Genomic DNA, 12,245 nt, shown 5'->3' with positions numbered 1-12,245 from the left:
GGGCCTATCTTTGCATGAAACTTTCCCTTGTTGCTGTTCAGTTGCTCCGTCATGTCTGACTCTTTGCGACCCCATGGATTGCAGCACGCCAGGCTTCCCTGTCCATCATCATCTCCCTGAGTTTGCTAAAACTCATGTCCATTGAGTTGGTGATGCCATCCAACCATCTCACCCTCTGCTGCCCTGTTCTCCTTTTGCCTCCAGTCTCTCCCAGCATCAGGGTCTTTTCTCAATGAGCTGGCTGTTCGCTGATGGTGGACAAAGCATTGGAGCTTCAGCTTCAGCCTGAGTCCTTGCAGTGAACGTTCGGGGTTGATTTCCTTTGGAACTGACTGGTCTTAACTGCTTGCTTTCCAGTAGTCGTACCGTTAGTCACTCAGTCGTGTCTGACTCTTTTCCACCCCACAGACTGTAGCTCGCCAGATTCCTCTGTCCATGGGATTCTCCAGGCAAGAGTGCTGGGGTGGGTTGCCATTCCCTTCTCCAAGGGATCTTTCTGACCCAGGGATCAAACCCAGGTCTCCTGCATGGCAGGCAGATTCTTTACCATCTGAACTACAGAGCTCTCACTCTGAAAAGTCTTCTCCAGCACCACAGTTCAAAGGCATCAATTCTTCGGCACTCAGCCTCTTCTGCGGTCCACTCTCACATCCATACATGACTACTAGAAAAACCACAGGTTTGACTATATGGACCTTTCATCATTAATTCCATACTTACTGAACACCTATCACACTCCAAGTAACTTGAGGACACAGTGTCTCTGCAATCATGGACTAAGCATTCTAATACAGAAACAAAAATTTTCCCATGGTGACCAATTCCTTGAGCAAAATGAAAGAAGGCAGCATTGGGAAATGGTGAAGGCTCTACAGCCTGCCTGACTGGTTTTGAGCCATAGCTCTTCACCTGCTGCGCGTGTGCACTTGGGCACGTTACTTAACCTCCTTAAGCTTCAATTTCCCCAGCACCTACATATCACCTATTTCATTGAGGTGTTGTGAAAATTACCTATGATAATCCTCAGTGGGGCGTGTCACAGTGGGCGAGTGGAACATGCTGTTACTATAGGGAAACAGGCCCAGCCAGCTTGTGTTCCAACTATCTAACAAGGGAGAAACTGCTTATGAAAAGTAAAATAGAAAGTGCCATTAGCATGCAGAACTCATTTACGATAGTGTAGAAAACCATCTCGGACTGAGCTCGTGGTTCAGTGGTTATTTCTTTAGTTTTACCAACTGCAAAGTTACAATTTACACGATTTATATCAGAGATACTGCTACCATAAGCGAGACAGTTTGGTCAAAGGCAATGATTACTGCAGTGACCATGTTGCTTCCTTAATCTGACTTGTTCACTCATTGATTGCACCTTTCTAGGGATTTGGCACTCACTATATCCTGCCATGGTGACAGCCAAGCTGAAGTGTATTTTCCTGCTGACAAAAATCTCAGAGATGGCTAGAGGACTAGGCAGACAATTACCACTCTGAGGAATAAGCTCCCAAAGGAGGAAGCTCTAGGTCCTCCAGGAGACCACAGGAGGAGCCTGAAGCCCAGGCTTAAGAGGGCAGAGGAAGGGACTTCCCTGGTGGTCCAGTGGCTAAGAGTCTGTGCTCCCAATGCAGGTGGCCCAGTCTCAAGCCCTGGTCAGAGAACTAGATCCCACATGCCGCAACTAAGACCCAGCAACCCAGCACAGCCAAATAAATAAAAAAAAAAAAAAAAAAAAGAGGGCAGAGGAAGAGAAGATCAAACACACTGAGAATGGAAGAGGTTTTTTTTCCCTGCAACAATAATTTGAACACAGCATGACTGAGCTACACATTCTACCCTCATCTCAATCCAGTCTCCTCTTCCTCTGCCAATAATGTCATAAAATCATGATGTGCTATTTCAACAGATAATGATTTTTAAAGTCTTACTCCAGATCTCATGAAAGATTAAAGTGGAAAATTAAGCGTCATTTGAAAATGCAAGCATTTTGTTGAATACCCATGTTTCAACATGTAGCCCTGTGAAACAGTGAGCAAATAACAGGACTCACTGAAAATCCCAATTGTAAATATTCTATATCACTGCCCTATAAGCTGTCACATAATCTTGGAAAGTTGAATGACTGCAAACTCACTTAAGTCATAAGAATTAGAATATATGCATGTCAAAAAATTGGGCCACGAAATAGGGAATCATGCTGGGGAAAAAAAAAGGAAATTACTTCCAAACTCATATATACTAGCCCATATGATTAATAACTCTAGTTATGTCTGTATAAATTTTCTAAGTATTTAAGCTGGAGGATATATGGGCTAATATAAAATCCCTGTGCAATCAAAATAATTGGATCATAATGAAAATGTGCTATTGGAGGTAATCATTTTGCTTGGTGCATAAAATTATAATAAGGGCATGGGGAAGAATTTAATTATAAAACTATATTTTAGCATAAAAATTTAAAGGGCAGGAAAATAAACTGTACACTTGATGAGGCCTTACAAAGGGAATTATTTATTTTAAAGAAACAATAATCCCACATTTTAAATCCAACGTGGAAATTAGAGAAATTCACACAGTGGGACATCTGACATGTTTTCACTATTCAACTACAGAACTAGAAGGTAGCCATCAACCCTGCAGCTTCTGCTATAAAATGAAGCAGTTCTCATAAAAGATGCTTTTATTATACAAAGCTTGTTGCCAAAGTCTTATCAAAATTACAGCCATAGATCTTTCTATGGAACATCTTAAGACAACAGACTATTCCAAGTCATATTTTCATTAGCACCTAGCAAAAATGTAGCAGTTATTAAGAGTATTTTCTGGTATTGAGGTTCTGATAATTTTTTGGATGGTTTTTATAGTATTACACTGTGACTTTATTTTACTTATTTAATTGTTTTTTGCTGTGCTGTGTGGCTTGCACAATCTTAGTACTCCAATCAGGGACTGAACCCGTACCCCTGGTAGCAAAAGTGTGGAGTTCTAACCAGTGGACTGCCAAGGGAATTTTCTTTTTTCTTTACTTTTAAAAATGAATTTTGAGGAATAATTTACATACAATAAAATGCACCTATGTGAGTTCTGACAAATACATTCAATTGTGTAACCAACCCAATTAAAATGTGGAACAAATGTATTACCTCCAAAAGTCCCCTCATGCCCCTGTTTCAGTCAATATTCTTCCAAACCCAGACTCCTATTTTCCTGTCACTAAAGACGAGTGTTACCCCTTGTATATCTTACTGTAAGAGAGCATCCACGGTGCTACATGTACAGTTACACTTTCTTCTTACTGTTCAGTTGTATTCCATTTTGTAGATATTCCACAATTTGCTTATCCATCTACTTGCTGATGGTCATTTTCAGTTGTTCCTAGTTTATGCTTTATATTTAAAGGAAGCTGCTATGACCATTAATGTGTAAGTCTGTTTTAAGGACATATTTTCCATTTTTTGCATAAACAGTTAGGAATGGAATTGTTGTATAGGTAAGTGTATGTTTAACTTAAGAGAATACCAGTGCAAAGTGACTATACTATTTTAGACTCCCAGTAGCAGCATATAAGAGTTCCAGCTGTTCTATATCCTAGCCATCACTTGTATTGTCAGTCTTCACTTTTAGCCATTCAAGTGGGTGTGTACTAGTGTCTCACTGTGGTTTTAATTTACATGTCCCTATTAAAAATGATGTTGAGTATCTTTTCATGTGCTTATTGACCATTATTTTGTGACATTCTGTTCAAAGACATCTCTTGCCTTTTCCTTATTGGGTTGTTGTCCTATTAAGTCATAAGACTTCTTTAAATATTCTTGATATTTGACCTTCCTCAGATACATGTGTTATAAATATTTTCTCTTGCCCTATACATCTTTGCGTTCTCCTAATGGTGTCTCTCACAACTGAAGTTTTTAATGTTGGCGAAGCCCAGTTTACCAATTTCCTTTGAAAAAAAATTGTTACTGTATCTTGTATCCAGCTTAAAAAGTCTTTGTTGACTCTTAGGTCAAAGATGTTTGTTTTTTCTAGAAATCTTACAGTTACAGCACTTATGTTAGGTCAATTATTCATTTTGAATTTTTGTGTATGTATAAGGATCAAAATTCATTTTTGCCACTTTGATATCCAGTTGTCTCAGCATCAATTGTTAATAAGACTCTCTTTTCCCACTCTGAACTACTTTTGTTAAAAATCAATTAACAAATTGATTGGGGGGAGGTCTACATTCTCTTTTCTGTTCAGTTGATATTCTAATACCAAATTGTCATGATTACTGTAATATTATTGTAAGTCTTGACATCAGATAGGTAAGTCCTCTGATTTTATTCTTTTTTTCAAAACTATCCTGGCTTTGAATTTCTGTGTAATTTTAATATCAGCTGGTCAATTCCCATTTGGCAAGAAAACTCGCAGGGATCTTCACTGGAATTACATTTTGTCCACAGATCAATCTGGGGATAACCGACTTTGTAACATAACACACAAGTCTTCCAAACCACAAAAATTGTAAATATCTCCATTTATTTTGGTCCTCTTTAATTTCTCTAAGGAATGTGTTGCGGTTTTCATTTTACAAGTCTTACACATATTTTGTTAAATATATACATAAGTATTTCATGTTTTTTACATGATTGTAATGTCATTTTTCATTTTTTTCAACTGTTTATGCCTAGTATCTGGAGAAGGAAATGGCAACCCACTCCAGTGTTCTAGCCTGGAGAATTCCATGGACGGAGGAGCCTGGTGGGCTGTGGTCCATGGGGTTGCAAAGAGTTGGACACAACTGAGCAACTAACCCACTCATGCCTAGTATACAGAAATACAACTCACCTGAGTATATTGACGTTATATCCTGAAAGCCTGTTAAATTAACTTGTAATTTCAGTAGCATTTTTTGTAGTTTTGTAAGATTTTCTACATTTACTCCTTCATGCTCACATTGTCTGTAGGTAAGGACAGTTTTACTTCTTCCTCTCCAACCTTTAAATTTATGTGTGTGTATAAAATATGTAACTTTTTCCTTATTACACTGGGTACTATGTCCGGGATAGTGCTGAACAGAAGTGGTCAGAAAGGACATACTTGCTTCTGTCCTGAACTCAGTGGGAAAGTGTTCAGCTTTTCACCTTTAAGTTGATGTTAGCTGTAGGTTTTTCAGAGATGTGCTTTATTAAGGAAGTTCCCTTTTATTTCTACCTTTCTAAGAGCTTTTTCTTTTTTAAACATGTATAGGTACTGTATTTTGTACAGGCTTTTCCTGTATCTACTGAGATGACCATACACTTGAAAAAAATATTTTGTTAATATGATGAATTATATTTACTATTTTCTTCCTTCTACTTAATTTAAGTGTAATTTGTTCTTCTTTTTCTAACTTTAAAGAGGAAGTTTAAGGCAATTGATGTAAACCTTTTTCTCCCTTTTCTAATGCAAGCATTTAAAGCTATAAACTTTCCTTTAAGCACTGCTTTAGCTGAAATCTCACAAATTTTGGTATGTTTTCATTACCATTCAGTTCAAAACATTTTCTAATTTTTCTTGTAATTTCTTCTTAGATCCATAGGGTATTTAGAAATTATTTGTTAATTTCAAAATATTCAAGAGTTTTCTTGATATATTTTCATCATTAATTTCTAATTTAATTCTACTGTACTCAAATAACATAGTCTGTATGATTTCAATCCTTTCAGATTTATTGAGATCCACTTTGTGGTCCTGCACATGGTCTATCTTGGATGAATGTTCCATGTGTACTTGATAACAATTATATTCTGCTGTCACTGTGTATCACGTTATAGCTACAGATGTCAATTGGATCAAAATGATACAAGCCAAGGAGCAGCTGTCCCTCAGGGAAGGTGTGGCCTCTCTAGACCCGCCTGGCTCACCTCCCCATCTTGTTACCTCCTGGCTCACCTATTTGTGTCTTTAAAGTGTTTCTTGTGGAAAGCATATAATTGGACCCTGCTTTAGTACATGGGGTCACAAGAGTCAGACACGACTTAGTGACTAAGCCACCACCAGATATGCAGATGATACCAATCTAATGGCAGAAACATCAAGAGGAACTTGATGAGAGTGAAAAAGGACAGTGAAAAATCTGACTTTCACCATTTAAAAAAACCAAGATCATGGCGTCTGGTCCCATCACTTCAGGGCAAAGAGAAAGGGAAAAAGTGGAAGCAGGGACAGATTTTATTTTCCTCAGCTCCAAAATCACTGTGGACGGTGACTGTAGCCAGGAAATTAAAAGACCCAAGTTCCTTGGAAGGTAAACTATGACAAACCTAGACAGTGTATTAAAAAGCAGAGGCATCACTTTGCCGACAAAGGTCCATATTGTCAAAACTATGTTTTTCCCAGTAGTCATGTACGGATGTGAGAGTTGGACCCAAGGAAGGCTGAGTGCTGAAGAAATATCAAATTGTGGTGCTGGAGAAGACTCTCGAGAGTCCCCTGGACAGCACGGAGATCAAACCAGTCAATCCTAAAGGAAATCAACCCTGAATATTCACTGGAAGGACTGATGCTGAAGCTGAAGCTCCAATACTTCGGCCACCAGACGCAAAGAGCCAACTCACTGGAAAAGACCCTGATGCTGGGAAAGTGAAAGTCGCCCAATTATCGGACTCTTCGTGACCCCATGGACTGTAGCCCACCAGGCTCCTCTGTCCATGGAATTCTCCAGACAAGAATACTGGAGTGGGTTGCCTTTCCCTTCTCCAGGGGATCTTCCCAACCCAGGGATCGAACCCAGGTCTCCCACCTTGCAAGCAGATTAGTATTTATGCTTTAGGAGGAAGCAAAGTATAATGACTAGGCCAAAAAATCAAGCATAGCCTCAACTGGTTAAGAGTAAAATGTCAAAAGCAAACCAAACTGTCCACACACCTGGGTTGATGGTCGGAGGGGGTGGAGGTGGGAGAGGCCGGCCTTCTTTAATGGCTAGTGTACACTGCTTTGCTGACTGAATCGAATTAATGAAGTCTTCATGCTGTTGTCTCCAGTTAGATTTTCTCACGGGTTGTGGCTGTAAAAAAAAATTAAACCAACATATACTAATCTAGGCTATATATCTCACTGTTATAATCTTTTTTTTTTAAGCTGGGATTTGAATTTATAAGAAACGGAACTGTGAAATTTGGAGGAAAAAAGAGAGTTTGCTTTCCAAAAGCACTAAAAGAGGTTTGGAAAACACAGTAATAAAATTTTCAAGTCACAGTGGTGAGGGAAAATACAAAACAACAATCACAAAAAATAAAGAAATCACAAAACTTTAAAGGAAGACCTAAATGTAACCTTAAAGTGACTGTCTTCCAAGTTAATTGCTGGATTTAATGCTACTCTAATGAAAATATAAACGAGATTTGTTTTCTGCCACATCTGGAAAGTATCTGAAATACATTTGGAAATCTAAGTGTGCATGATTAAAAAGAAAACAGTAAAGGTGGATTATACTTACATGACATTACATTGCCCTATCAAGCAAAAATGAAAGCAGAGAGCCAGAAAGAGGCTTTCATGTACTGAAGGACATAATCAAGAACAGCAAGGAAGATATCGATAGTACCTTGGACTGAGGCGCATTCCCCACAGTGGGAATGTCAGTGCCCTGCAATCTTTGTTTTAAGGAATTGAAAGGTTTACGTTTTTTGTTGAAGAGTTTTCTACAAATTGGTCCATGTCTTTCCTAGAAAAGAAGGAGTGGGGATTAAAATTTTTAACATGTACAATCACAGAGTTCGTAACGGCTCAGTGTACTCAAGCAGCCCCCACTGCAGGGACTGGGTTGCACCTTCAGAGCCAAGTTCATTCTCTAACTCTCAAATCACAGCAGAGCAAATCCATCTGGCTCTCTTCACCCATGTTACACATAACTAGATGTTGTGTTTGGGCAAGGTCAAGAAAAGGCCTCTACAGCTAAAGAAACTGACTTAAAATTTGGTCTTACATATTTAACTTAACCACTTGGGCTCAGTGAGTAGTTCCAAGCATTAAACAATGTTGAAAAGACTCAGTTTCTAGTTTAAATTGAAATAAATTATTTCTGATATTCGGCTAGGTACTCACTGAAGCCAAGGAAATTTTCTTTACTTCTATTCTGTTTTCTGCCTTCACTGTTTCTAAATTCCAAAAGCAAGTCATCCAGGAATTGAGTCCCAACAACCTTGTTTTTCCATTCTTTTGAAGTAATTCTCTGCATACAAAAGTATGCAAAGCAAGGGGAAACTTAGCTTCTTATACAAGTGGAACCTTTTCAGAAAAACTCTTACCACTCAACATTTCAAAACTGGATTTAACTGGGTTGCTTTTCTACATACAGCAAATCAAACCACTTAACTCCTGAAAAAAATGAGTGGAGAGGTTTCAAAGAAATATTTGAGAACATCTGCAAGAAACAACTGGGACAACCATATGACAAATGAAAAATACATCAATTCCATTTAAGTTATGAAGACATTTTCCCTTAGTGTGTCCAAACATTTTTCATGAAGTCATTTATTTTAGAGCAAACCTAAGCTTATAATATTAAACTTTAAAATATTACAATACTTACAAGACCATTGGCAGAGAAAATGACTCCAGCCAGTAGACCAGTAAAAACTCAGCATTTCTGGTACAAAAACCAGGGAACCAGCACATAGAGCTTTGCCTGTGTTGTTCGTAGTTGTGATTTAGTCACTAAGTCATGTCTGACTCTTTTGCAACCCCATGGACAGTAGTCCGCCAGGCTCCACTGTCCATGGGATTTCCCAGGCAAGAATACTGCCCGTGTACCACCTTTATAAAGTTATTGCACCACTAAAGGATTATGCCAATCTTTGCCTTCCACTCTAAGCCCTCTTCATTCATGGTCATGTAACTCGTAACAGCTATCGGTTACTTTGTCCAGACCCAAAAAATACAGGATCCATGAAAATCACAGCACGTGGTGATAAACACGCCATACCATTTTAAAACTGAAGGGGAGAAGAGAAAGAGCAGATCGCTTGATCAACTGCTCTTTGCAGCCCAGAAATGGGTCAACGAAGTAAAACTCAAGAGGACTCAAGAATACTTAGCATTTAGTGATCTCTCTTCAAAGGTACCTCCCTAGGTCTCAAATCCAGTCTCATGGGGTGCAGTCTTGGGTTAGCAAAGGCAGCTCCCTGGGGGATTATTGGGCCACAATAGGCCTTGTGAGTTCCCCTTCTAGATCCAGGAAACTCTAGCTGCAGTTAACTAGAACAGATATTCTATTTTTAAATTCCCCAGAGAAATAAAACCTACAACCTCATTTGGTAGTCTTTTGCCCCAAATGTAGTCAGGATTATAGTCCAAATTCTTTTAAGTTTGAAAACAAGTCTCTTTGATCTAAATGTCCCAGCTAATAGTTCATTATCTTAGATTTTTTAAAAAAAATCATTTTTCTTGGGAACTCCTTCATAATATGGTATGTTTGTTTCCCTAATTTTGAAATAAATCAAGCCTTTATTCAACTTTATGGGCATCAATCAGGGGACTTGACATGCAGTTAGCTTAAATCTAATTAACAATTAGGTCCTGGAACAGGACTAACACCCATTTTGTTCAAATTACATTAAATCCCTGAAACTGGAGAGTTCTGTCTTCATACGTGGCAAAGCAGAAAACAGAGGGAGGTTAAAGGACTTGTCAGAGTTAGTGACAAATTTGAGGCTAAAAGCCAAGTTTCCAGATGCTCCAAATTCAATGTTCATTCCTCTTGACTAGCTAATTTCCCTGGTGCTTTGGCCTTAAAATTTGAATTTTTGATGCTTATAGAAAAGGCGAAAGAGCCAAAACCTCTCAAGAGACGATCAGCTGTGCCAAGACACTTTTATCTGGCTTCCTTTCAGGAACAGGACCAGATTTAAAAAGCTCCCTTTTCAAGGGGGCAGCATCAACCTACCTAAGTGTCCTCGGGGCCTGCCAGCCACAGGTTATGTACTTTTCTCTCCTTGCTTTCCCTCCACATCTGTCTTTAATCTTTGCCACTGCGGCCTCCTCACTAACTTGACAGTTCATTTAACTCCAATGAAACACATCTACAAAATGTCTTTATGTTTACCAGAACATCTGCTGCAAAGCGTCTTCCACAGACTTCACAGGGAAATAACTCCTGATTGCCATCTGTATAAGATCCAAGAGCACATTATGTTAGTTTCATGGACTTGCCTGCCCAAGAAGAAATGACTAAGTGGGGGAGCTCTCAATAGCTTGATATCCTTCCTCTCCCCCCATCATCCAGTGACTTCCTTCTCTTAGGAAGATCCTTTGTAAAACTCACCCATGTTTTCCTAACATAGACTTCTCACTTCACTAAACAGATACATTCCATATGCTTCAGGCAACCAGAGTACAATTATTTAATATATCCTTAAACTAATGTCTAAAGAAAGCTATCAGGCACTAAGTACAAAGCTGATTTGTTGTTGTTTAGTGTTAGGTCGTGTCCGACTCTCTTGTGTCCCCATGAACTGTAGCCCGCCAGGCTCCTCTGTCCATAGGATTTCCCAGGGAAGAATACTGGAGTGGGTTGCCATTTCTTTCTCCTGGGGATTGAACCCATGCCTCCTGCTTGGCAGGCGGATTCTTTACCACTGAGCCACCAAAGAATCCACCTGCCAATGCAGAAGTGGGTTCGATCCCTGCATTGGGAAGATCCCCTAGAGAAGGAAATGGCAACCCACTCCAGTATTCTTGCCTGGGAAATCCCATGGACAGAGGACCCTGGCGGGCTACAGTCCATGGGGTCACAAAAGAGTCGGACGTGACTACCTGACTAAACAACAAACAAAGCTGATACTCTAGTATAAAGTCACAAATAATCCAATGGTAACATCTTTAAGATTGCTACTAGAATGAGTGTGCTAAATGAAGACATGCCAATGTATCATGGACTGTATGAAATGGGTTGCCTAGGCACTGAATTTAAGGTAAACTTTCCTGAGAAGCTGAAACTCCAAAACTTTGGCCACCTGATTCGAAGAACTGACTCATTGGAAAAGACCCTGATGCTGGGAAAGACTGAAGGCAGGAGGACAACAGAAGTTGAGATGGTTGGATGGCATCACTGACTCGATGGACATGAGTTTGAGCAAGCTCTGGGAGTTGGTGATGGACAGGGAAGCCTGGCGTGCTGCAGTCCACGGGGTCACAGTCAGACATGACTGAGCAACTGAACTTTTTCCTGAGAATGGCTTTCTCAACGATTCTCTGCTAGGAAGCTACCCAAGAGGAAGGAAGTAGAAGAGGATGAAATGGACCAAGTAGAACCGGTGGGCTTTGCTCCAAATCAGGAAAGGCAGAGCCATTACAATGAAGCAGCACACGAGAATGATGAACGTCACCCCGGGCGTGGTGCTCTGTGTCAGAGCTCTTCACGGGGCCTGTGAAGCGGACTCACTGAAAACATTTTATAGGTAGTAGAGAATAAGTGAAGGACTACAATAATAATATATTAACTACTTGCTATTATTTTTCTAAAAAATATTCAATTATTTTGAAAGTGTTTTCAAAATTAAATGAAGAATAAACTCAAATATCTAAAAAAAAAAAAAAAAAAAAAGACAAAACTGTGCCCACTCTGTCCCAATGCCTCAAAGTGCCTAACACACAATAAGTTTCTCAATAATTGCTTGTTGGATGTATGGGTTAAATGAGAATTGAGTTTCTATCATAGGACCAATTATTCATTCAATAAATAAACACCTGTTATATGCAACTCTGTGGGGATATTGAGAGAAACTATACATGGGTCCAGCATAGAAAAGGAGAGAAGGTATGCCCATAAATTATTTTAAATGAAGTTGGAAAAGCAAACCATTGTGGAATTCTGGAAAAAAAGTTTTGTTTCATATTACTGCCTTTCAGTTCATCTGGAGTTGAGCATAAAGACTAAAAAAGCAGGGACTTCCCTGGTGGCCCAGCAGTTAAGACTCTGTGCTCCCAATGCAGGGGGCTCAGGTTCGATCCCAGACCAAGGAACTAAGATCAATTAAAAAGAAGATCCTGCATGCCTCAATTAAGACCTGGTGCAGCCAAATCAATAAATTCATAAAACATAAGCAAATATTTAAAATATAAAGATAATAAAAAAGCAGTTTGATCATGGGGAATATTCTATATTAGACTAACCATCTGGCTAATCTCTATTATACAAATAAGGGGAGCAATCGAGGACATTGAGCAGAACCTGGATGATGCTGTAGAAGATTCATGTGACAAAGCTGAGGAGGGATGAACAGA

General features: G+C 39.3%; 1 protein-coding gene across 1 annotated transcript in view; it reads right to left on the bottom strand.

The window, feature by feature from the left end:
- The window catches only part of ZC2HC1B (zinc finger C2HC-type containing 1B), a 37,136-nt gene that overhangs the window by 16,119 nt on the left and 8,772 nt on the right, over window positions 1-12,245 (bottom strand). The window contains exons 2-4 of the mRNA XM_043888346.1: window positions 10,066-10,127; window positions 7,567-7,686; window positions 6,888-7,026 (exon numbers count right to left, since the gene is read on the bottom strand). Of these exons, the coding sequence (XP_043744281.1) occupies window positions 6,888-7,026; window positions 7,567-7,686; window positions 10,066-10,127 (321 nt within the window). The remainder of the gene's footprint in view (window positions 1-6,887; window positions 7,027-7,566; window positions 7,687-10,065; window positions 10,128-12,245) is intronic.

The sequence above is a fragment of the Cervus elaphus genome, chromosome 26, assembly GCF_910594005.1.
Source record: "Cervus elaphus chromosome 26, mCerEla1.1, whole genome shotgun sequence".
In the NCBI taxonomy this organism is placed as follows: Eukaryota; Metazoa; Chordata; class Mammalia; order Artiodactyla; family Cervidae; genus Cervus; species Cervus elaphus.
This window is presented reverse-complemented; position numbering and strand designations above follow the sequence as displayed.